At 41.0% G+C, this 27,181-nt stretch overlaps 1 protein-coding gene across 1 annotated transcript in view; it reads left to right on the top strand.

Moving 5' to 3' along the window:
- The window catches only part of ME1 (malic enzyme 1), a 546,137-nt gene that overhangs the window by 270,974 nt on the left and 247,982 nt on the right, over nucleotides 1-27,181 (top strand). Inside the window, exon 2 of the mRNA XM_040350020.1 lies at nucleotides 22,706-22,839. Coding sequence (XP_040205954.1) covers nucleotides 22,706-22,839 — 134 coding nt within the window. The remainder of the gene's footprint in view (nucleotides 1-22,705; nucleotides 22,840-27,181) is intronic.

The following is a 27,181-nucleotide window of genomic DNA, read 5'->3' as shown; positions in this document are numbered from 1 at the left end:
ATTAAAAAGGGCATGCAGATATCTACCTTAAGGTGGAAATAAACAATCCATAACCACTGTATCAAATGGCAGACATGCAGGTAATCTAATGGAAAAAATGAACACATGATATATAGTGTTCCTCGATGCATGTACTTATGTTTTCCCACCAGCACTCCCAAATACAGAATGTTATCTTATTTCTTTACTTCCTGAAAGCAGGTAGGCTGGGGGCAGACATCACAGGCTCTCTCTGACAAGAAGGCCCGTTTCTGAAAACAGATGGCAGACATTCAATGAGCATGCACGTAACCATGCTAAACGATGTCAGCTTATATTTGCACCCCCAACCTGTGAAACATCCTTCGTCGTATAAAAGAATGTGAACATGCTTAGCTTTACTTATGCTATCAATCAAAAGCTGTTCTCTGGAATGGTGGAACAAAACCATGGATCACCTGGTGTCACTGAGAGTAACCAGGAGGTTCACATGCAGACTGGGGGAAAAATGGCAACACAGCCAGACTACTAACTGGGCACAATAAAAATACAAATATACACGTTATATTAATGTAAATTGTGGCTTTCAAGGTTCAAAAGTGAATTAATACTTTAAATAAGAAATTGAAATCATGTAATGTAGAAGCCTAGTTTTTCGTAGTTGTGTTATTTTTAAGGAGTATCCAGAAAATACTGGTGTGAGAAATAATAATATATGGTTTTGCAGATCGAAATTAGAAAAGGGAGGACTGTCAATTTTATTTATTTTTTTCTAAATTGCCAACGTAATAGTTTAACCGATGGTTTTCTTTCATGCGGATGTTCGTTGGTAGAACGTTCCATAGCCGTGGTCCTTGGACTGAAAATCTTCATTCTTCCTTTGATTTGTAGTGGGACTTGGGGATGTAGAGGAGGTTTTGATTAGACGATCAGAGAGTGAGATTGGGGGTGTAGTGTTTTATTTTCTCGCATAAGTATTGAGGAGCCTTTCCTTGTGTGCATTTGTGGGTAAGACAGAGGGTCTTGAATGTGACTCGATCCTTTACTGTTAACCAATAAAGGGTCCTCAGGGATGGGGTGATGGATTCCCGTTACCAGCCTGGCTGCCGTGTTCTGGACGACTTGTAGACGCGAGATCTGATATTTTGGTAGTCCTAAGTAGAGGGAGTTTGTTTCATCCGGCATTCATTTCTATGCTTATACTGTATGATTTGCAGCAATTGATTGCAACCCATCCATGAGCAATGTTCAACTGTTTTTTTTTTTTGTGAGGGCTCTCTTGTATTGTACTTTACATGGAAATTTTATAAAAATATTGGACATGAAAAACAGCAGGCTTACTGGCTGGATCACAAGATAAAAATAGAAGAAAGGAAGCCTAAAAAAAGGAAACTAATACAGCCATCACATCTTAGAATTGGTAAGCCAGGTATAATAAATTATGGCTTTTGGGTTTAATACTGCTTTAAATTGGGTAATCTGGGGTACTATTCACCTAGGTATAAAATAGTTTATACAGTTTTTAGTTCAGCTGGCTAATACAGTGAATCACACTCATAGTTTATATCCCATGCTGCGTACTTCAGTCTTGTGGGATAAATCAAATGAGTAATGTCTCGTTTTAAAAGAAAATCAGATCAATTGAATTCATATGTTACTCATGTTTTTAATCTTTTCTATTATCACTGTTTTATCTTCATTTAAATGAAACACTTTTTTTCAAATTTAGAGTAAAAGTCTTGCCTAGGATCAGAATCTAAAAATTGCCCCCTAATACATTTATAACCAATCAGTGGACTGGGGGATGACAATTGGCAGGGAAAGTCAGGCCCAAGCAACAACGTGAAACAAAACCAGAAAGGGGGTACAGAAGAATCTTCTATAGCCAACAAAGGTTAGGGAAGTAATATAAATAAAATTGGACAGACAGACAACACTTAGGCTGGGTTCACACCATTGCGAATAGGATGCGGTCTGCCCGCATCCAATAATAGCAGGAAATTTTGAACAGCTATGGAGCCGGTTCACATATCTCCGCTGCGGCTCCGGTGCGAATTTGCACAGGAGCCCTGTGCGTCTTTTGGCCCGTTTCAGGGCTGAAATCGGACCTGCAACGGAGAACCAGGACGCACCGCACCCCTACTGGGAGCAACATGCGGCAATGGTGTGAATCCAGCCTGACTGAAAGAATAACAAACATAATTTTAAATCCTACTGCATATTCAAAAAGCTAATATGCATAAGTGTTAGATTTCCCAGTACATGGCATGCAACCTAGAACATGACAGAATCTTGAGGTTAATGTAAAAAAATTTAAGTTGAAGAACATGTAAATGTATGAAATCATATGTAGAAATATTTAAAAAGTTGAGTTTGCATATATGTTCTATTATCTTTGTTAAAAAAATAACAATAACATGCAAAATGTTTAATTTAACAAAGGTGATGTCAGTAGCTTGAAACGAACATCCAAAAAAGCCACCAGGCACATTAGTAGGATATTGCAGTACATCCATTTTTTTTTTTTTGGGGCTCCCCAATGGACTTAAGCAACGCACATAGGTTGCAGCACACCACAACACAATTTAATGAAATAATGGGTTGTTGTGCAGTGTGTTGCCAAACCCATATAAGGTGTTTCGAGATTGATTGACTCGGGTACAATCAGCCTTCTCATAGATGATTCAAATCTAAGCCAGTCCCTGCTGAACAGTCTATGGCTGGCTTAACAGTCTCTACTTCTTTAGTAAATTAACCTCAGGAGTTTTGAGGGCACTAAATGCATTACCCTTTTATATTGTACACAATAGGATAGTAAAAAAGTGACTATTAAGACTAATCACAATGTTTTTGCTCAATTTGTCTGTGAATGTTTACTAAGATTTCCACTTGTGATTCCACAAACCTCTCAGGCCTTGTACACAAGACCGAGAATCTCGTTGTAAAAGAAACGTTGTTTTCAAGCTTTCTTTGCATACACACTGTCAAGACAAAATCTCATCGCTCTCAAACGCGGTGACGTACAACACGTACGACGGCACTATGAAGTGGAAGTTCGATTCCACTGGCGCCACCCTTGGGGCTGCTTTTGCTAATCTCATGTTACTGCGTGTTAAGTAAAAGTTTGGTGATAGACGATTCGTGCTTTTCAGTCTGTTACAGCATGACAAATGTGCTATCTCCATTACGAACGCTACTTTTACCGAAGGTGCACTCCTGTCTCATACTTTATTCTGAGCATGCGTGGGTTTCTAAGCATACACACAAATGTGTTCTCGTCGTAGACCAGCCCGACGAGAAACACGACGAGGAAATTGAGACTCCCGACGAGAAAAAAGAGAACATGTTCTCTTTTTTTTTCTCGTCGAGATCCACAACAGTTTTCTTGACGAAAAACATACACACGACCATTTTTCTCGGCAAAAATGCTCTGCCAGCATTTTTCTTGATGGATTTTGCCGAGGAAAACGGTTGTGTGTACGAGGCTTCAGGCATTGAGCAATGCATAGTTGGATGTAATCAGGGGAGTGCATTTTCTTCCACTTTCAGGAAGATGATGGCATTGCAGTTGCTCCCCTGGTACTTTTCAGAAACAATTAGTAAAGCAAATGGTATGTCTAGGCACAATATGGTGCCTACTGCCCAGTAACAGTGCTGTCTTATGGGTTAGATAAGAACGTGTCTGCTTTAATATAACTGTGGTCTACTTTTGGCACAGATATGTTTACCTGTGTTGAAATATGAAAACATCTTTATTTATTTTATAAAGGCATATCTTATTTCAAAATAATTAAAGTGCATGTAAACCCTAACTTTGGGTTTGAATTGAGTGAGGAAATTTTAAAACCCCCCTCAGCTTTTTATTACTGTCTATGTCCCTGCAGGAGGGAGTAAAGGCCCGTACACATGATTGGATTTTCCGACGGTAATTGTGTGATGGCAGAGTTTTGTTGGAAAATCCGAAAGTTTGTGTGCTCCATCGGACAATTGTTGTCGGATTTTCCGACAACAAATGTTGGATAGCATACCCTCTCAAGTGAATGAAAGAAGTGTTGGAGACTGAACATTGTTTCATGCTATGTTATACATTGCTTGGTTTATTTCCCTGTGTATTTGGAGTATGACCACTAGATGTCACTATACACAGATACTCTATCATAATGTTCTTTGTGTTAACTATCTGTTACTGCATTTTCCTGTTATCTATGGTTGTTGTTCTTCTATATCTCGTGTTGCTAACATGAGCACCATGCTCTCTGCTGTATGTCTCTTCAATACAAATGAATCCAAGTAAACTACAGCCATCCATATATGTCTGATTATTCTTTGCATCATCTGCACCAGCCAACAAAGGTTATGGGCCCAGACAACGTGAATCATCAGACAGCCGGAACAGAGGCCTAGTCTTCACCTGCACGCCATCTTTGATCAAGCTGAGGAGGAAATCTGCTCTGAGGTATCCAGGCGCTTGGAATACGAGCAAGGTACATCAATCATGGCTAGCAGCGGGGATCTTAAACTGGGGATCACTAAGCTAAATAGTGACAACTACCAGATGTGGAAGTTCAAGATGGAGATGTTGCTGAGCAAAGATGACACATGGGATGTCCTCACCACAGACAGGCCGGATGTAGACAACCAGGAGTGGGATAAGAAAAACAGATCCCTGACTGAAATGATCAGATGCATGTTGACTGATTCTGGACTCCCTGAAAAATATTGGGGAGAAGCAGCAGAAACGGCCACCTACTTACAAAACAGATTACACTCCAAGGCAACAACCAAAACTCCATACGAGCTATGGCACAATCGAAAACCAAGCATAGGACACCTCAAGGTATTTGGAAGCAAAGCTTTTGCTTACATTCCGGGAGAAAAGCGCAGCAAGCTCCAGAATCGAGCAATTGAAGGTGTCTTTGTTGGTTATGCCGACAACACCAAAGGATACAGAATCATAGACCCGAAGACCGATAAAGTGACAATCAGCAGCAGCGTAACATTTATCGAGGACCCGAGAAATGAAGTAACGGAGCCAGCCATGCCAAGAGCAGAAGAACCAAATAACGCTGAGCAGGTTTTCTTTCCTATGGAACGAACCCCCGAAAGTGATACTGTGTCACAGAAAAGACTGGAACAAACTGAACCAGCTAATGACGCTGAACCAAGACGCTCAATGAGGGAAAACAAAGGTAAACCCCCCAACAGACTCTCGTACAAAGTAGAAACATCCTGCGTAAGAGAACCCACTTGTTGGAAAGACATAACACAACTCCCAGAGAGGGAAGCCAAGAGATGGATAAAGGCAGCTGAGGAAGAAATCATCTCACTACAGGACACGCAGGCTTGGGTACTAACGCAACTGCCGGCCAAAAAGAGGGCAATTGGGTGTAAATGGACTTTCAAGGTCAAGTACAACACTGATGGCACAGTTGAGAGATATAAAGCGAGACTCGTAGCCAAAGGATACTCCCAAAAATATGGAGAAGACTACGATGAGACATTTGCCCCAGTCGTCAAACATACCACAATCAGAGCTCTACTCACAGTTGCAACTACAAAACAAATGCTAGTAAAGCACTTTGATGTAAAAACCGCTTTCCTACACAGTGACTTAACAGAAGACATCTACATGGAGCAACCAGAGGGCTTTGTAGACCCACAAAAGCCAGAACAGGTGTGTAAACTTAAGAAGGGGATCTACGGGCTCAAGCAAGCAGCCAGAGCATGGAACATGAAGATTAATGAGGTGCTTTTGAGAGAATCCTTTCAGAGGAGCAAGGCCGATCCCTGCCTATACACCAAGAAACTAAATGGTAGGTGGATCTTTGTACTCATTTATGTAGATGATCTGTTAGTATGTTATGAGCAAGAAGGGGATTGTTCCAGACTGCTGGAGGTCCTAAACATGGACTTTGAAACAAAAGATCTAGGTGATGTCAAACACTTCCTAGGCATGCAGATAGAAAGAGAAGAAGATGGTAGTTTTCTTATTAACCAGAATCACAAAATACAGGAAGTAATTGAAACTTTTGGGCTCAATGATGCCAAACCAGTCAACTCGCCTATGGAGACAAATTATCTTAAAGAATTAAACAACTCAATTAACCCCTTGCAAAATGACTCACAATTCAGAAGGGCAATGGGGAAGTTACTATACATTGCTACAGTGACAAGGCCTGACATAGCTACAGCAGTGGGATTCTTATACAGAAAAGTATCCCAGCCAACCCAGATGGACTTGAACGCAGCAAAAAGGATCATACGCTATTTGAAGGAAACAATAGACTTTAAACTGAAATTTTCATCAACAGGGAAGAGTGGTCTGACTGGATATGTGGATGCAGACTGGGCAGGTGACCCCAGTGATCGGAAATCCACCAGTGGACACCTGTTTCTATTTAAAGACGGCCTGATCAGCTGGACCACCAGAAAACAGTCCACAGTGACACTGTCCTCCACCGAAGCAGAATACGTGGCCGCATCACAAGCAGGGCAAGAGGTAATCTGGTTGAGACAATTGCTGGAAGATCTAGATCAGAACCAGAAAGAGTCCACGCCAATCTATGAGGACAATCAAGGATGTATAGCACTCGCACAGACAGAGCGGATAAACCCGAGAACCAAACACATAGACGTGAGATATCACTTCTTAAGAGACTTACAAGAGCAAGGACAGATGGATCTACGATACTGTCCCACTGAGGAAATGTTAGCAGACATCCTTACTAAGCCTTTGCCTGCAAAGAGACCTATGGATCTAACAAGAAGAATCGGTTTGTCTAATTAAGCACTTCACAATGAGAAGGGGTGTTGGAGACTGAACATTGTTTCATGCTATGTTATACATTGCTTGGTTTATTTCCCTGTGTATTTGGAGTATGACCACTAGATGTCCCTATACACAGATACTCTATCATAATGTTCTTTGTGTTAACTATCTGTTACTGCATTTTCCTGTTATCTATGGTTGTTGTTCTTCTATATCTCGTGTGCTAACATGAGCACCATGCTCTCTGCTGTATGTCTCTTCAATACAAATGAATCCAAGTAAACTACAGCCATCCATATATGTCTGATTATTCTTTGCATCATCTGCACCAGCCAACAAGAAGGGTGTGTCCTGTGATGAGGAGTGAAGAACATGTTCTCCACTCCTCATCTCAGCTTCATAAACTGGCACACCTGAGGCCCCGTACACACGACCGAGTTTCTCGACAGAATTCAGCCAGAAACTCGCTCGGAGCTGGATTCTGCCGAGAAACTCGGTCGTGTGTACACTTTTCAGCGAGGAACCCGTCGAGGAACTCGTCGGGCCGAAAAGAGAACATGTTCTCTATTTTCTCATTAGTCAATGGGAAAAGTCGGCCCGCCGAGATCCTCGGCGGCTTCAACACTGAACTCGACGAGGAACTCGATGTGTTTGGCACGTCGAGTTCCTCGGTCGTGTGTACGGGGCCTGAGAGATCAGCAGTGATCATCAGGGTCTTGGCTCTTCTCTCTTTGATAAACGTACACAGATGTGTCCTGGTGATCATTGTCCAGAAAGTGAGGGGAAATGCTAAATTCTAGAGAGGTCACAGGGACAGGAGATAAGGGAAAAGCATCTTTTTCCAGTGACAATTGTATAAAAGGGATTTCCCATTGCTTTAGAGAGATTTCTTCTTACTTCCTGTTTTGTCTTTGGGACATGAAGTGAAGGAAAAGCTCCCTGACAGGACACAGAGTGCAAACAAAACCCTGACAGAGGATCTCAATCCTTCTCTACTCTATCCAAAAATAAATTAAAAAAGGTTTGGGCTTTAAACACACTTTAAATCGTTTGTTTAATGCTGAATAGCACACAAGGGTCAACATCTGTAGGAAGTGATATGGAACATGTTACTAAGCCTTTCCAGTGTCCACGAGTTAAACCAGAATTGCATCCAAGAAATACATATGGCATGCTTCACACTTAACCACAATTCTGGCACACGACTATGTTTTCTTCTTATTTACTTAGCAATTTCAAAATCTGAAAAAACTGTACAAACGACTAACTATAATTCCACCAGACAGCTAACAGACACAACAATAATGAGTTAGAAGGTTGTCAGGATCACTTTCTAATCGCCAAAACTGTCTGCCCAATAGATAAGCTATTGGATTGTAGCATACTGTGATTGGTAGTATAACACAAGGAAGCAAGAGTATGTCACAAGTAGGTTTTCATATTCCGCTTCAGGACAAAATATTTGTGCTGTTGTATTTTTTTCATCCAAAAGGAGTAATTAAATAAAAAATAAAAAAAAAACAGGAAATGTATTTATAAGCACCAGGAATTGGCCCATATATTCTTAACCACATCTGACATTTCCAGGAGTGTAGGAGGCACTGCATTCCAGAGAGTTCCAGATGCTTCCATTTCCCAGGCCCAAGCTCCTTGCAACAGCTGGGAAGCCTTGTGTCAACTGAAAAGACTACCAATGCAGATCCAGCACTACCACAAGTTTTAGAGATGGTTGAGAATATAAAGTCTATTTCTAGCACAGTGGAGTAACATAATTGATAAAGATGGCCAGCCTGACTTATGGCTATGTACTTACCTTTACCCTAATATGTTTTTCTGCTTCAGGATTGGTTATAACGGGGACTGGAAAAGTGAGGCCTCGTACACACGACAGAGAAACTCGACGTGCTTGGCACGTCGAGTTCCTCGTCTCGTTTTGGGATGAAGCCGCCGAAGAGCTCGGCGGGCCGCCTTCTCCTATAGAACAACGAGGACAACGAGAAAATAGAGAACATGTTCTCTATTTTCTCGTCGAGCTCCTCGGCGGCTCCATCGAGCCAAAACTGTACAGACGACAGAGATTCTCGGCAGAATCCGGGTTTTGACCGAGTTTCTCGGCGAATTCTGCCGAGAATCTCTGTCGTGTGTACGAGGCCTGACAGATTCATTTTAATTTCCCCTCTCCTGCAGCACATTTAGCTGCCGATGTCAGGAGAAGCCTTTCTGTGTTAGTTGAGTCACTCAAGTCGTACCTCACACAGGGATATGAACCCCCTCCTGCTTTAGACACTGTTATTTTGTAATTGGCCCAACACTGTCACATGGAGCAATTTACCTCCGCATAAAGATGTATATTTGTCACTGTGAAGGGCTATTAAAGCATGTAGGTTTGTTTGCTCTTCATGGGCAAAATACACGTTTTCTTTAAAGTCAGCAGTAAAAAGAAATAATATTATGTAGTGTCCCTCATCCCAAGACAGCAAGAATTAAATGCTTGTTAATTCCAGGGACCATAGAGTAAGCTGAATTACCTAGCCTATTTCTATTTTTTTCTGGCAGCCAGCACTCTGTGAGAGAGACACAGATGTGTGTGCAGCCTGTTGCATTAGGGTGTGCACCCGAAAGCTCAAAAACATGGTATCGATCTCTCACCGTGTTCATTCAGAAAGGGAAGAAGCGGTAAATTATATTACCCCTTCTCCCACTCATCCTGAAATATCTATGTGTGCCCACTGCAGTAGCCAATGGGAGAGGAGAGAAGCCAGCCATGCTGTGGGAAGGGGCACCTGGCAGCAAGGGGAATCTGCACTGCAGGGAGTGATTTGGGTGTGCCTGGGCACACCTGGAACACCTTGTGCGCACGCCTATGCGTGTGTGTGTGTGTGTGTGTGTGGGGGGGGGGATTTCCCGCATTCTGGCATTCCATCCACTCAGGCCTCAGATTACACTGAGCTTCCTTTCTATCCTGTGCCGTGTGTGGCATAAGATCCCTCCTCCCTGTTTTCTGGAGCTCTGAAAAAATACTTTGATCTTCTGTTTTAGAAGCACAATAGAAGAACAAAACTGGATAGCCGCACTCCAAATCACTTAAAAAAGTTGTCTTTATTTTTCAACTGTACACACAGTCACTGCAACCAACAAAACACAGTATGGCCAGTATGGAGTGCGGCTATCCAGTTTTCGTTCTTCTATTGTGCTATCATCAGCATTGCCAGCACCTTGGTGGTTCAACAGCCCTTGATTGCTCACGGGGCTCACCTGGAGCGGTGAGAAAATTTGTCCTTCTGTTTTAGAAGGTTGTAGAGAACAGAGAGCCCAGATAAACTAGTACAACTCATGTAGGAGATAGTTGAGAATATAAAGTCTATATATACAGTATATATATATATATATATATATATATATATATATATATATATATATATATTCCCGCATTCTGGCATTCCATCCACTCAGGCCTCAGATTAAAATGAGCTTTCCTCTCTATCCTGTGCAGTGTGTGGCATCAGATCCCTCCTCCGTGTCTTCTGGAGCTCTGAAAAATACTTTGATCTTCTGTTTCAGAAGGTTGTAGAGAACAGAGAGCCCCAGATAAACTAGTACATCACCCAAGGGTTTCTTATTTTGACTGCAGATATGGCTGGACAGGGCTCCTTATTCAGCATCGGCTTCCCTGTCCAGATTGAATCAAGAAAGCCTTAAGCCTCGTACGCACGATCAGATTTTCTGCAAAGCATCAGACTTTGTCCGAAGGTCAGCCATCAAAGACGAACGTAGTGATGTACTACGTGAAAAATGTAAGCTCTTGAGCACCAACCTTTGGGCACCTTCGGCGGAAAGTTGGACAACAATTGTCCGATGGAGAGTACAAACGGTCGGATTTTAGGCCAACAGTCTGTCATCACACACTTCCCATCGTAAAATCAGCTTGTGTGTACGAGGCTTTACTTTGAGTCCACTCAAGGTTCTCATTTTTAACAGAAACCCTGATTAAGGGGGAATTCCTTTGAAACCCGAAATGTGTTGGCTGTCTTTTAACACAACATCAATAAATGAATTTGGACTCTTATCTTTTGGACTAGGCACTCCTGTCATTTATGCACATAACACCCAAAGCTAGTCACTTTAGTGAGTATATATTGTAAGGGTTTACAACCACTTTAAATTATCACACAACTAGAAAAACGTGGGTGTTTTATATCTGCATCGAGTTTACCCTTAATTCTTTCATACAATTCACAGAAAATAGAACATTTCCTAAAGCTTTTTAGTGGCCTAAACTTTTAAAATAGAATACAATGAATCTTTTATTTATTGTAAATCCATTCATCTCAAGATACAGTATGTAGCGTTCCTAGTAAGGCACTGCACCAACAATTCAACAAAAAAGCTTACATAAATACACTGCCAATGGAGCTTCCAGAGTTTAAACTAAAACTTCTGGTGTTCAAGTTGGACAAAATTCTAGGTTTCTTTTTTAAAGAAAAAAAAACATATTTCACAGTTCTTTTCAGTCTAAAACACAATTCTTTTGTCAAAACAAAATCCCACAATTGACTTGTTTGGAACTTCATTTCAGAATTCCTGTACTCGTCTTGCATTTATAGTCCACTGCTTAACCCTGCCCAAACTGTTCTCAGCTATGCTATTTGGATATTACATTAACAGTCACATCTTGTGTTGGGCATATATTCAAGTGTCTCTCCTTTACAGTGAGCCCGCATGAGTGGCTTGCTATGGTGGGCACTCAATGGGGGAGGTGCCAGGAGCACTGCTGGGGTTCCAGAGAAGAGGATTATTGGGGTTGCTCTGTGCAAAAGTATTGCACAGAGCAGGTAAGTATTATATATACAATGACTTTACAGCATATACTCACCTATCCTCCTTCCACCCCGCTGGGATGAGGAAAAATCTGAGTAAGCTGCAAAATGACTTGTTGAAACTTAGGGCTATGGATGCCTTTTCCACTCCAATGTGCCAACTTTAAACCAATCATAATATACCATATTATTCATAAGAGCTAAGAGTCAGACGGGACAAGGTACGTAAGTCACAAGCTCGTCCATACCTTTATGAACCACGGATTTTGCTTTGCTTTCATGGCTGAACAGAGTGGCTAAGGAGCGAATGAAAGCTGAGTATATGCTACTCGTGTAAAGCGGAACTTCAGTAATTTTTTCAACTTTCCATCTATTAAATCTTCTGCCCTAGTTGTTTCAACTTTGGATAGTAATTTTTTTTTCTGTCATTAAATACCTTATACAGCCCACTTCCTGTTTATTGTCTGATAAAAAGCCTAGGCTTATGACATCATGCAGATGTCATAATAGGGAGGCACGATGAGTCATAAGAGGGCCAATGAGAGCTGCAGGGCTGGAGGTGTGCCTCTGTGTAAATGCAGGAAGTGAACAGGCAGCAGCTTCAGCTGCCCACAGTTAAAATGGTTGCAACCAGACTTGATGGAGGTAGATTTCTGCAGCATATTTGGCAAGTACAGAATCACAGTACATATATAAAATAATATGCAAAGTGGTTGGAGGGAAGCTTTAGAATGGCAAATATGTTTTTATTACAAATTATGTAAACCAGGGGTGCCCAACCTTTTGAAGAGCAAGGGTCACTTAAGCAACTTGGTAACCGTTTGCGGGCCACAATGAGCGGAGCGTGTGGATGGCAGCCCACTTGGCTCTATAGAGCCCACTCTACTCTCAGCACACCAAACTCGCAGGTAATAGAAGTCTATGGCTCAGTGCAGGTATCCCACAGGTGCACTTCTCTGCACCTGTGGATCAGTTTGAAAGCAGTCCAGTAACCACTGCAGAACAGATACATACCTTTAATAACAGTATTCTATTCTATTTTATTCCATCCCAGAGCAGGAGGCCGCGGGCCACATCAGAGCGCTCTGTGGGCCACTGGTTGGGCACCCCTGATGTAAACAGACTGCAGTTCCTCCTTTAAGTGACTGTTTTACATTGCCCTGCATTGGCAAAGGGATCTTTGCATTGGCAAAGCGACATGATAGAAATAGTTTGCGCTTCTTAAATTTACAAACATAAATAGCCTTTGGCTGGAATTGGGCTGTAACAGCCCTTTGAAGGCATAAGGTTTTTAAGACTGGACTTTTGTCATACCTAAAAGGCTTACAACTAAAAAATTCAAGTAGCGTTGGAGCTGCTTTTATACATACAAACAGCTAATTGCCTAGGTACATAAGCTGGAAATTCTAGCATTCTCCACCAGCGCATGGGTTGAAGTTTTTCTTGTTTTTATTTCAAAATGGAAAATCCTTTTAAATTAAAATACATTGTTATACTTTAAAACAAACAGCATAGTCAAAGTTCTGGAAACTGTTGCAATTAGTCAGCTTCTGAATTTGATACATAAACATATCATTAGCTTCTTAAAAAAAAATGGTCTTCAAAAAGGTGTATGATTTTTTTATTTTTTTTGGGTGCCCTAAATAATTGGTGCAATGAGGACAGTGTTTCCATTACCAATGAGGATTTTTTCTATGTATGTTAGGGTTTGGTGATGGCATTTATTTGGCCAGCTGGATACAGTGAATAAAATTCCATTCCATGTAATGCTATTCACCATAAAATGTTCAGTGTTTTCATAGTAATAAAAAGCAATCCCCATTTTACACACTGGACTGCAGGTGCTGAATGCCCTCACTGATAAAACACATTCACTCCTCAAATGTGATTATTTACGTTCACCATTGATGCGTATCATAATAAACTTTCAATTTTTTTTATCAGATTTACTTCACATAACTATATCGTTAGCATTTTTAGCTTCATAATACAGCTATATAAAAAAAAAAAAAAGTCTTCATTCTTCTTAAAATGACAGTTCTTGGCCTTTCTGCTGATTTGGGAAGCCCTCAGGCTTAACAGGTGGCAGAATGTTTCAGAAGTCCTCCATTTCAAAGTCTGATGTGATATGATGCCTTTAACCTTTGTTTGCTGTAGCCAGTCATAATATGAGTATTTGTTCATGGTCCAATGTCAGATGCCAAATTTGAAAGTTCAGGATAGTAATATATTCACAGAACTGAGTGCTTTCTATTGCCTTTTCCAAGTGCATAAATATCTTCAGGTAAAAGTGGTGTGACTTGTGGTCAGGATGACAACAGGGGTCCCAGCTTCTGTTTTAGGGCCCTTTTAGCTTTGTTAGGTTTGCTGTATATTTCATTAGGAAACCCACCCTTATGAGGTCCCAGGAGACTGTCCATAACCAAATGTGGAGTCCTAATACACACCGGTATTTTTAGCCTCAGTTTAGAGTATTAGGCTGGGTTCACACTTGGATGTGGCTCACAGCAGGGGTCCGGTGTGTCCCTGTTCTCTGTTCAGGGACGAATCGGGACTGAATTTTTGCATTCGGACCTGAAACTGAGCCAAAAACGCGCAGGACTCCTGTGCAATCCGCTCCCTAGCCGCCACAGATGTGTGAACAGGCTCCATTGGGTGTCGGGCACATTCTCCTGTCATGTGAATAGGATGCGGGGAAACCCAATTTGCACTAGTGTGAAGCACAGTTAGGCCCTGTACACACGATCGAACATGTCTGCTGAAACTGGTCCGCGGACCAGTTTCAGCGGACTGATCCGACCGTGTGTACAGCCTAGCAGACAGGTTTTTCCAGCAGACAAGTTTTAAAGCATGCTTTAAAACTTGTCGGCTGGAAACCCGTCCGTCCGACATGTCCACTGGTTAATACACCTAACCAGCGTACAGATATCTCCCACATGCGTCGAATGGATTCGACGCATGCGTGGAAGTATTTTATATCCTGGTTTGGTGACGTGGCGGCGTCAACGTCACCGCCACGTCACTGCGCTGTCTGTCCGTGGGGATTTCGGTTTGATGGTGTGTACAGCCATCAGACCGAAATCTCTGAGCGGACATGTCCGATGAAAACGGTCCGCGGACCGTTTTCATCGGACATGTCCCCTCGTCTGTACGGGGCCTAACAGTACATAAATCTACCTGCAAGTCCATTTACAGAAGACATATCCCTTAAGCCCTGGTTCACACCGGTGCGGCTTTGAAACCGTACTACTTCAGCGTGATTTCAAAGCTGCACCGGTGTATTTACTGCTAATTTCATTGCGACTTCATTGAACAGAAGTCTTTGCAAGTCGTAATGAATTCAGTAAAAAGTAGTTTTACTTTTAGTTAGGTTTTTACCTTTTTCATAATCGCAAGTCGCAGCGATATGAACGGTTTCATTGCCAGCAATGGGGTGCAATTTGTCATACGATTTGGAACTGTCAAGTCGCACTGGTGTGAACGGGGGTTAAATGTTATAGTATGTTATAACAAGGATAGAAGACATTTCACAACTATCACAAAGTATGCCATGTGAGAAAAAAATTGAAAACTTCTTTAGTGATTATTTTAAGGCCGTACTAAAGGGATCTAGGGCTCAATTCATGAGATAATTCAATTAGGTGACACATTTTCTGAAATTATCTCATGAGATGCTGAAAATGTCAATTCACTACCACCTCATGAATTATTTACCTCACAAACCCAAAACATGAGGTAAATGAATCATAAAACAGTGTTAAAATCAGTTCACTGAAGGAAATAAATAAAAAAATGCATGAGTTAAATAAGTAGTGGTCCAAGCATGAGGTATTTAACCACTTCCCGCCTGGCCTATAGCAAAATGACAGCCAGGAAGAAGTGGGTTAATTATTCTGTCTGGGTGTCATATGACGTCCAGCAGGGTAAGCCACGATTGGTGGTGTGGTGTGTCACAGCTGATCACAACATGAGCCAGGAAGTGCCGGTAATCGGCTTTCCTTGGTTCATGCTGACAGGGAGAGCCGATCGGCGGCTCTCCTGTCAGAGGGGGGGTGTGCACTCATAATCAGCACATTGATTATCAGCGCAGCCCCATCAGAGTTGCCCACCTCAATGCCAATCAGTGCCCATCAGCTGCCAGTCAGTGCACACCCAAATCGCCAATCGGTGCTCATCAGTAACGTCTGTCAGTGCCCATCACAGATGCCCATCAGTAATGCCTGTTAGTAACTCCTTATCAGTGCCGCCTAACAGTGCCCATCAGTGCTGCATATCAGTGTAGCCTATCGGTGCCTATCGGCGCTGCATATCAGTCCCACCTATCAGTACCCATCAATTCTACATATTGGTACCACCGTATTTTTTGTTTGAAAGCTCTATTTGTTGGAAGAAAATTATAAAAAATGTATTTGGGTACAGTGTTGTATGACCACACAATTGTCATTCAAATGCTGTGTGACAGTGCTGAAAGCTGAAGATTGGTCTGGGCAAGAAGGGGGGAAAGTGCCCTGTATTGATGTGTTTAAGGAATGTGAAAATATAATAGGCAATTTGGAGGAGTCTCTATCTTTTTGGATCCTTAATGCATAGAAACCTAAATATGGAAAAACACAGAATCATTGGATCTGATTTACTTCAAGTATAACTTAAGGCAAAACTTTTTGTTTTTGTTTTGGATAAAGTGGAGATGGATTAGCACCCCTGTCAGATTTGTATTGCTATCTGTGACCCCGTTAGGGAGATTCACTTTCTCTCTATTTGTCCCGTTTATCATTATCATTGAAAATTAAAATCACTAATTTTGGGTTCTTCGCAGACAAGTAATAGAGAGGAAATCTTCCAATAGGGAAATTAGTCCTATGACCTAGAGCAGGGGTCTCCAAACTGCGACCCTGGGGCCGGATGTGCCCTTTGCTTGCCTTAATGCTATTCTTATTCTATCCAATTTAAATGGGGCATAATCCTTGTTGCTGACACCAATGGTACACTATTCCTCCAACTGACACCATCAATTCTTTCCATTAGCACCAACAATGGGGCACTAGTCCTCCCACTGTCACCAAATATATGGTATTATTTACTCCCACTGGACACCTGGACATGTTTTACTCCCAATGGCCCTAGTCTAGCCCCCCTAAAGTCTGAAGGACCGTAAACTGGCCCTCTGTTTAGAAAGTTTGGAGACCCCTGACCTAGAGGGCCCCAAGGGATTCCCTTAAAGAAAAAGTCCACCCTAACACTAAAATCACTAAATCTACAGACATCCACAATATAAGCCTAACCTATCTAACCCTATAAAGAAGAAATCAGCATACAGTATTTCACATTATACATATTTTTGTAAATATTTTATTATATCTTTCAATGTGGCAACACTGAAGAAATTACACTTTGCTACAATGTAAAGTTGTGAGTGTACAGCTTGTATAACAGTGTACATTTGCTGTCCCCTCAAAATAACTCAACACACAGCCATTAACCTCTTGCTGACCAGTCGCTGTCATTATACTGCGGCATGTTGGCACTGCTGCGCAAACCATGGTAGGTGTACGTTGGCCGCTTTAAGGACTATAGAGGGCTTTTAACAGTAAAACAACTCTTTGTGTATTGAGCCGCTAGTGTCAACCAAAATCGGTGCAACTACAAACAGCGCCTCTTAGCAATACAATCATTTGTGAGACCACTGAGCAGAACCAAGGGTCGGTATATGTAGGGTTTGGTTACAAAAAGGAAATTGACTGTTTACTTTCCATTGTAATTTTCCCTAACTTAATGATTGCGGTAAAGCTCTGCTGATGTGGTTGGTATTGTTTGTAAAATACATTTTTACCATATTCTCTAAGCTAAGGGAAAATTCCGTTGCAAAGTAAACTGCATGTTCAATCCCATAACCTCCAATTGGCTGTAAAGCACTAACCGAGAGATGTGACAAGAGCTGCCTTGTTGTTCTATATATTTTCTACCAGGTGATACTAAGATTTTTTTTACTTAAAGCGGGGTTTCACCCGGAATTTTTTTTTTAACATTAGATTGAGGCTAATTACGGGAAGCAGAATCGGGTGGTTTTTTTAAAATCGATGCAGTACTTACCGTTTTAGAGATAGATGTTCTCCGCCGCTTCCGGGTATGGTCTTCGGGACTGGGCGTTCCTATTTGATTGACAGCCTTCCGACAGTCGCATACAGCACCGACGTTCGGCTACTTTCGGAAACTAGTGACGCGCTGTATGCGACGGTCGGAAGGCTGTCAATCAAAAAGGAACGCCCATACCCAGAAGCCACGGAGAACATCTATCTCTAAAACGGTAAGTACTGCATTGGTTTAAAAAAAAAACACCCGATTCTGCTTCCCGTAATTAGCCTCAATCTAATATTAAAAATAGATTTTTTGGGTGAACCTCCACTTTAAAGGATTTTTTTTAGTACTAACATATTTTATTCTTCCGGAGCACATGTAGCCACTATGAAGCCTAAAGCTGGCCATACATGGATCAAAATTCAGCCAGTCCAGCAGGGGCCCATCAAATTTCCATCAATGTATGGGAACTGTAGTTGTGCAAAAGTCGATTTACCGATTGACTTACGTACACCGACCCTGTTGGGTTTTTCCTGCTCGATCAGTGCTGCAGGCTATAGCTGGCATGGCTGATCAGTGTATTCTGACAGTGAAGTAATTTCCCCACTGTCAAACTACAATAGCTCAGCAGGGAAAATTCCCCCATCTACATCTGGTTGAATAAAAAATAAAAAAACCTGACTCATATATAAGCTGCTTTAGGTCTTCCATCCATCCCTAAGGAAGTCTTTATTGTCAATAGATCCACAACAGCTAAACAGGTAGCTGCCACAGTTCTTCAGGCTCTGCCTGTCAAGGGATTTGAAAGCTTCATAGTAAAGTTTATAGTCGGTCCCTTAAAGTGGACCTGTAAGTAATTTTACAAATCTGCAACACACACTAGTTTTTTTAAATTGTACCTTTGTCCTAAGTCTTCAAACAAGTGACTGTGCCTGGGCTCAAGGGAGCAGTTTGGAGGAACAATTCCGGTTTGAGAGCAGTTTGAAAGAACATTCTGCTGCAAGCAAAAGGAAGCATTTTCTCTGTCTCTTATCAGGAAAGATGTTGGTTGAACAAAGTCATCCAAATCCTAGTGATCACAAACACAAGCACAGTATATTAAGTGTATTTGCATATTTTGGCTTCATGTTTTATAGATGCTGGACCTGCAGCAATAAAGATGTTACATGATTGTACAGTAAAAGCCACAATTCCACCAGAGAACATACCTATCTTTGAACTCATGGAAAAGTTGTAACGTTTGCAAGAACAAAGTCATAAATTTCTTTGCCAATGGCTATTTGTTTTTCTGATTGCTATCATATTCAATTGCAAACACTTTAATAAATAACCAGCTATTTGGAGTGATAAAACTTATTACTGCAAATGTACCCAGACAAAGCCAAATCTAAGTGAAGTTGAACTAAAGTTACATCTGGCAAGGTTAACATTGACACACAGATAAACGGGACACGTATGAATATAAATTTGCATTTATTAATTTATAGAAAAGTATGACAATGCTGTTATCATTTGATCATTAACATTAAATGAAAAGGAGAAGTCCAGTCTTAGCTCATTCGGCTGGGCTTCTCCTATCGGTCACAAGAGTTCAATTTGTTTTGCACTCCTGTGACCCGTTTTCAGCACGAGCGCGAGCACGAGCGTGAAATGCATAGCGACCTGGGGCATAGCACGCATGATACAGAAGCTGTCTGTTTCTATTTGGATTAGCTGAGACGCATGTCGTAGTATCGGTCACTCATCAGTGTATAGACCGGACACTGCCTGCCCTCAAGCTGCGTGTTTATCCTGCCAACATGATACAAGTTTTTAAACCCTGTAAGTAAACTTTTAAATAAAAGATGGAATTACACTATCTCTGCTTCCTGGTGGCTCATTGCGGTGGAGCCTTGCGCTTTGCAGGTGGAATGGCAAATTTATGGGAAACACAGAAGTTTTTTTATAATTAATGGAGAGGAGTTCCATTTGATTTGGATTGAGGATTGATCATATTCCGTGAGAGGTTCGCAAGAGGGAGGACCCTGATTAAAAGAACCCTTTACATGCCTGATGGTCATTTTTGGCCGTAGAAATTTGGTGAGCACATTTGAATGTCCCTACGGGTGAAGCACTTTTGTATATGCACGTTGCACTTTTCCTATAAGGCAGGGTGTTGGATGATAGAAGACCCGATTTATAGCACTGATTTTCAACTCTGTTACATTGTGTCATTTATTGGCACAAATTTTTGACTTTTGTTGAATTTTATTGTTGACACTTCCGTAATAATTCACTTGCTGCGCTCCTTTTTTTTTTTTTTTTTGCCAAAAAATACCACATTAGCAAATACACCTTTCCTGGCACTACATTCACCATTTTCATTCTTCAAGCATTTTAAGGCACGTTTCAAAGTAGAGAAAAGGTGCAGAATATTGGGAGATTAAACAAGCAACACAATATATTAACTATGTTTAGTAATTTGTCAAATTGTGAGTAAGTATTGCATGAAAATCAAGTTTTTAGTTCCCATTTTCACAGACTATTAGAAGTGGGAATTTTGACTGGCTCACTCATACCTAGAAGAAAAGCAGTTTATCTTTTATGCACATTATGAAAAAGTAATTTTAAAGACATCTTGGAGTCTCTCTACTATTATGTTAAATAAGCTCTACCTCGGCATGGTTTAATTTCCCCCCTGCCAAGAGAAAGCACAGTTTTTCTATTTCTATCTGTGTTGATAAAATATCAATTCACAAATTTCCATTTCACGGAGTTTGTACTGGGCAGCCATCTTGGTTGGAGTTCATCAGAAAGTGAACCACAGTTACCTCTGTTTCTGGCAGTTCCAACACTTAAAGTATTCTGAGCTAAAATAAGGGAATGTGAGCAGATTTATAGCACAATTACTTCTTAAAACTTGACTGTCAATGGTCATTTAGAATTTATAAGAATGTGTGTTAAAGAGGAAAGCCAGTCTGAGCTTTTATGTGGTTTCTAATGATGAAACTGGTTTGATTACTAAAAATAATATGTTAATAATTTGTTGATGCTGTGATTACTGACAATATGCAAAATGGATGAATTCAACCACAGCTGAAAACAACCAGAATATGTTTTCTGCACTTTGCCTACTGTAAAATTATTGGGAGTCAAAGACAAATTGTGCCAGTGCCCACAACTAATAGCTAAAGTATGCTGGGGAAGTGTTACACTACTGAACATATCTGATACCTTTTGAGTGCTGAATGGATAATGCTTGTATATGCATCTAGTGTATGCCTGTATAATCTTCAAACACGGATATTGTGCTGTGACACTGTAATAGTCTAAGTCAGGGTTCCATTGAACCCTTGGGTTTCTCTAGAGTTTGCTAGGGGTTCTTAGAGCAATGAGCAATTTCTGCAGCTCCGATAACTTCCCACTTATACAATTGATCTTTTTAGCTATCTGTAGGAGGTAATCCTTCTCAGTAACCACAAGTATAAGGAGCATTCCTCCCATTTTCTATTACATTATTGTATTATGAGTTGTAGCTATAGTTATTTTTAGCACAAGTTCCCTGCGACTGGAAAGCTATTTCAGTTTCCTCTGAGTTTGAAAAAGGCTGGTCTAAGCTGTGTATTAACTGCTTTCAAAAGGGCTGGCACAAACCACTTCCAAAAATGACATCTTGGAAATCACTGTCCTATCCACATGGTTACTGTTGGGCTCAATGTGCACTATGCAAAATATAACACTCTTTAGCTGCATTGACACTATATTCCCTATTAGTAATTGTTTTTTTTGCGTGGTCCCTGAGAAAGCAGAGCATTAATAAAGTTCTGACTTTTCATATTTGATGAATACAGTTAGTTTTTCTTTTATATTAGACAAAGTACACTTTTAAAAGTAAAAGTGTGAATGTGACAGCACGTTATCAACTCGTCACACACACATCAAATCCTAGATTCCTTCTTTTCTAATGTTTCTTCATGAAATTTTGAAAATATGATGGAACTGATTATAAATTTATTTAGTAAATCTAATTATACTAGAGAAGGTATTTGAACATTGTCATAGTGGGAGGACTTGGTAGAACTATTCCGTACTTGTCCAGTATTTGTTGGAATTAAACAATGCATTCTTTACTTTTTTTTTTTTTTAATAAAATATATTTCACTCTATGCAAGTACTGTATTTGGCGAGCACGTTTCCCTGGAGGAAATAAGTATCAATTTCTGAAAAATAGAATAATGGGCAACTTGTTTCCTAGTCTGAAAAGAATAGCATTTGAGACTATGGTCCTCTGTTTCATGAGCAGTTGAAACAAAGTTCATTGGTAAACACTAGTTTAGAAAATATGTAAATCATGTTCACATAATATAAAAAGATGGCATTGCTGTGTACAGAAGCATATTTATATATAATCAAATATTTTTTTTCTATCTCTTTTAATTTATTTCAACAAGTTCCAGTAAGCTTCCAAATGGTATCCATATCAAGTCCTTTTCTATTGTGCTCCACTTTAACAGATGACTGCAATGTATGGATTCTTGGTGTGACATAGGATCCATGCAGACTAGCACGAATGGCCAAGGCTATTTAGAGCCGTCAGCAAATTGTAACTATGCTCTTGTCAGGGTGCAATCCTTGCCAGAGCCCCTTTCCTTGGAATAAACACACTGGTTTCTATGATAGCTAGTCAGGCTAAAGTAAGGTAACAGTCATTAAGCAAGTTAGTAATCAGCATGGGCCAAACGTCAAAGCTAGCCAGCTATAGACCGTTTAAGAAAATTTGATTCAGAATCATATTCCACCAATTCCCTGCAGGTGGATAATAGGATTACTGATGTGTGAGTGAATCCAGCAGAGAGAACTGTCAGCAGACTGCAGACTTGGCTTTAGAGGACTCATCTGTAGTTAACAGTTAAATGCCCAACCATAGCCCAAACGAATAATCATGGCAAACATTAATGTATTGTTGGATATTGATTAGGAGACTGAATCACTCTAGCAGATTTTTAGAATATTAATAGATGAATAATCATTTTCTTTTGATTTTTCTAAAGCTGTGCATTTATTATGTGTACTTTTTGTATTTTAGGGCATGGCATTCTCTATGGAAGAGAGGCTACAATTGGGTATCCATGGCCTTCTACCTCCCTGTTATCTCAGTCAAGATGTCCAGGTTTTGAGAGTGCTCCGAAACTACGAAAGGCAGAAAAATGACCTTGATAGGTAAAAACCTACCTCATAAGCAGTATATTTTCTATGTTCTTGGTAGTATTTTGTAGTACCTGCTTGATATTGTACAATGACATGTATATATTATGTGCTATTCCATCTTGTGTCACACGTACCTATGGGTCCATCAGTATGATGTGCTACCTTGCCAATAAGAAGGGTGTCTGTAATCACCGCAGCATTTTGGATGCTACAGGTACTGTATGTGTAAGCACAGCTACGTGTACTTTATACCTGACAGTAGTTTTAATTTAAAAAATGTTTGGCCAAAAGGTTGCCTTATGGTTCACTAAAGTGATAACGCAAAACATATCCTTCCGATGCATATAAGGAACATAGTCCACCCATTTAAAGTTCTGTGTTTTTCTTTACACAGACATACAGTAGTTCTGCTGCACCAATCCACCGCACTCTCATAGTCTGGTAATCCGGGAACACACCTGCTCATAATGCTGGAACATGCCTATAATGCTGGAACATGCCTCTAACACAATGAAATCTTGATGAAGAAATACCAGTACAAAAGGTTTTTCACAGCTACCAATCAAATTCAGATCTAACAAGTACGTTTTGAGTATGATTAGTAATGCAGTAAGCAGAGGGAGATAGGAATATACACTGATACTGCAGTCTCCTTTCGGTGCTCCATGGAAATTTGTTCCAGAGGAAGCTGCACCTGAATTATTCTTAAATTTTATGGCAACATAAATGGTTTATGTTCTCCCAGTGGTAAGTGCAGAGGTGCAGGATGATTGTAGCACTGCCCCATCCTCTTGAATAGGTTGTGTTAGGTGCACAGGGGGTATTATTTTTGTTGCAGCCATGAAGCCAAGCATCGCAGCAGCATTATGTGTACCCTATCCGGCCACCTTTTCAGTTAAAGGAGGGTGGTAAAAATGTGGCTTGTTCACCCCTGACCACAAGTGTAAATGAGAAGTGTAACAAATGCATACAAGGAAGTGAAAACTGCATACAAAAGTGTTGGTCCTATTGAGCAACGCATAAAAAGTAAATATTGTGTATTAGTTTAGTAGCTGTCAAAAAGCTTTGAGTAGGGAGTGGACTTTTAAAAAATATTTAGTAAGATTGCACAAAGGCTACATTCAGATTCATCAAGATAAAAAAGTTCGAAGTTTTTGTAAATTTGATAATGAAAACAAGAGTACAATCAAACCCTGCATTGTAAAATGGAAATTGGTATGTGATATAAGCTCAACTCAATAGTGCTGTTAAAATACCCAAATCAGACATAAATTATGACCACAAGATTTGCAGTAAAACACAGACAGGAAATCCAGGATTTCATCATTCAACACAATATTGACTGCCTCTTCGTCACAGAAAGCTGGCTAACATTAGATTGTAACACCATTCTAGCAGAACTTGTGCCAGAGAATTATGGTATTTTCATGGAAAACAGAGTGGGACAAAGAGGAGGAGGTCTAGCAGAGATTTACAAGGCTCACCTCTCGCTCACCAAACCAAATCTACAGAGCGCATTGTCATTCATGGAAACGCTCACTCTGCAACTCCAAACAACAGCCCAAAACACCGTTCACATACTACTATGTTACAGACCACCAGGCCCAAAGACGCATCTCTGTACATCGCTGACAGAATTTATCTCGACTTACACCTTAAATACCAAACACCTGTTACTTGGAGATTTCAACCTATGGGCCAACTCTACACAGGATCCCGTCGCCAACGCCTGCATTGACCAATTGGAAGGACTAGGTCTGCAGCAACTGATATGCACGCCCATGCATGTTTCAGGTCAAACCCTCGACCTAATCTTCAAACAGGACATGGATATCAACATAACGGAGAATAGGCCCTTACCTTGGACAGATCATCACGCAATCCAATTCAAAATTACCACCAACATCGTCTTAAAAAACACGCCAAACCCACTAATAACACACTGGACAAGATCCCAGAAGAAGCTCCATTCGAACCACACTATTAAACAAAATACAATTAATAGAGCAACATTAAACAGCAGTAGAAACACTTAACTCCATCAACAAAGCACTATTACAGACCGCAGACATAATCGCTCCAAAACTCAGAACGCTCATCCGGAAAACCAACTCCGGCTGGTTTAATGACGCGCTCACATTATTGAAGCAAGAACGCAGAAGAGCAGAAGCCGCCTGGAGATCAAACTCAACAAAGGAAAACCACACAATCTACAAACTAATCACAAAAAATATCGCAAAGAAATCTTTAAAGCGAGAAAAGAAAATGTTTCTAATATCCTCGCAAAAGCCTGCAACTTCCCCGCAAGCTATTTAACTTAGTCGCTCAGACCATGAATCCAGCCCCACCCCCCTAATTCAACAAGTTAATTACAATACAAGTACGCCACAATCAACAAAGTTCACACTAAAGTCTATTTCCATCGACACCACAATAAATATCATCAGAACTCTGCGAGACAGTACATCGCCTAATGACATCATTTCCACAAAACTGCTGAAAGAATGTGCCGATATTTTGGCACAGGCAATCACGCACCTTATAAATTTATCATTAAAGGAAGGTACTGTACCGACCTCCCTAAAACATGGCATAATCAAACCCATTCTAAAAAAAAAAAACAACCTCGACCCCAAAGACCCAAACCATCGTCGACCCATAACAGGCCTAAACGTCTTCTCCAAGATAATGGAGAAAGCAGTAGTGCAACAGCTACAACACCATCTAGACACCCACAAATTATTGGACCCACTACAATCGGGTTTTCGTCCAGGTCACGGGATGGAAACAGCACTTCTCAAAATATGGGATGATGCTCTCGAAGCAGCAGACGAAGGAGAATCATGTCTTCTGATACTGCTGGACCTGAGTGCGGCCTTTGACACAGTAGATCACAAAATGTTGCTGTCGCGCCTAGCAGAAGTAGCTAGAGTTGCAGATTCGGATCTTCCTTGGTTCTCCTCCTTCCTGGAAAATCGATCCCAGACAGTGAAACTAGGTCCTTTTACCTCAGAACAACATACCCGTCATGCGGGGTCCCCCAAGGTTCACCCCTGTCGCCCGCATTATTCAATATTTATCTCCGCCCTCTACTTAAAATTATCAGTAACCAGGAGTTACTCTACCACTCCTACGCCGACGACACCCAGATTTATTTTCGCATCAGCAGTAAAAAGGATCATTCTCTCGGGCTAGAAAAATGCCTCACTTTGATAGAGAACTGGATGACGGAGAGTTACTTTAAACTGAATGGATCAAAAACAGAACTTCTTCTGCTCCATGCAAATCGAAAGAGACTAGCGACGCCGACATGGACCCCCCGCCCATTTTGGGACAAATCATCACCCCCAGCACCAAAGTCAAGAGCCTCAGAGTCACCTTTGACTCCGACATGACAATGGATGCACAAATCGGATCAGTAGTCGGCGGATCCCACCATCTGCTGCGCCTGCTACGTAGACTTGTCCCCTTCATCCCAAAAGAAGACACAGCAGTAGTCGTGGGGACAATAATCAATTCCAGGCTCGACTATGCAAACGCCCTCTACCCTGGTCTTCCAAAATTCCAGGTTGCACGTTTACAAGTCGTCCAGAATACGGCGGCACGACTTGTAACAGGAAAAAAATCCTGGGAATCAATTACCCCCTTCCTCAGGTCCCTTCACTGGCTGGCATGAAGGACCGCATCGCATTTAAGGCCCTCTGCCTGACCCACAAATGTGTACAAGGAACTGCTCCCCAATATTTATGCGAGAAAATAAAATACCACAACCCCAACCACGTTCTCAGGTCAACTAACCAAAATCTACTTAAAATTCCCAAGGCCCGTTACAAAACAAAAGGAGAGCGAAGATTTGCAGTCCAAGGACCCCGACTATGGAACGCATTACCAACCAATATAAGGACGGAAACGAATCACCAGGCCTTCAGGAAAAAAATCAAGACCCACATATTCTGAAGGCCAAATTAGAAGTAAATGGTTCCCATCGCCTTGAGGCGATTCAGTTCGCATGTGTAGCGCTATATACGTTTTTCATTCATTCACCACCCACCATAACTTGTTGAGGCATGGACTTCACTAGACCTCTGAAGGTATGCTGTGATATCTAGCACCAAGTTATTAGTAGCAGATCCTTTATGTCCTGTAAGTTGAGAAGTGGGGCCTCCATGGATCTGACTTGTTTTTCCGGCACATCCAAGGCCAAGTTGACAGCTGAAACATGTTTTTATGTTCCTCAAACCATTCTTGAGTTTTTCAGGCCAGGCCACCTTCTTTCATTGCAGGTATCAGGAAAAAGAAACAGCTGGCAACTCTATACCATCAAAAGTATTTATTTGGTGCGGTGAACAAGGCT

The sequence above is a fragment of the Rana temporaria genome, chromosome 4 (genome assembly GCF_905171775.1).
Source record: "Rana temporaria chromosome 4, aRanTem1.1, whole genome shotgun sequence".
NCBI classification, from domain to species: domain Eukaryota; kingdom Metazoa; phylum Chordata; class Amphibia; order Anura; family Ranidae; genus Rana; species Rana temporaria.
The sequence above is the reverse complement of the archived record's forward strand: the minus strand, read 5'-3'. Positions and strand labels throughout refer to the sequence as shown.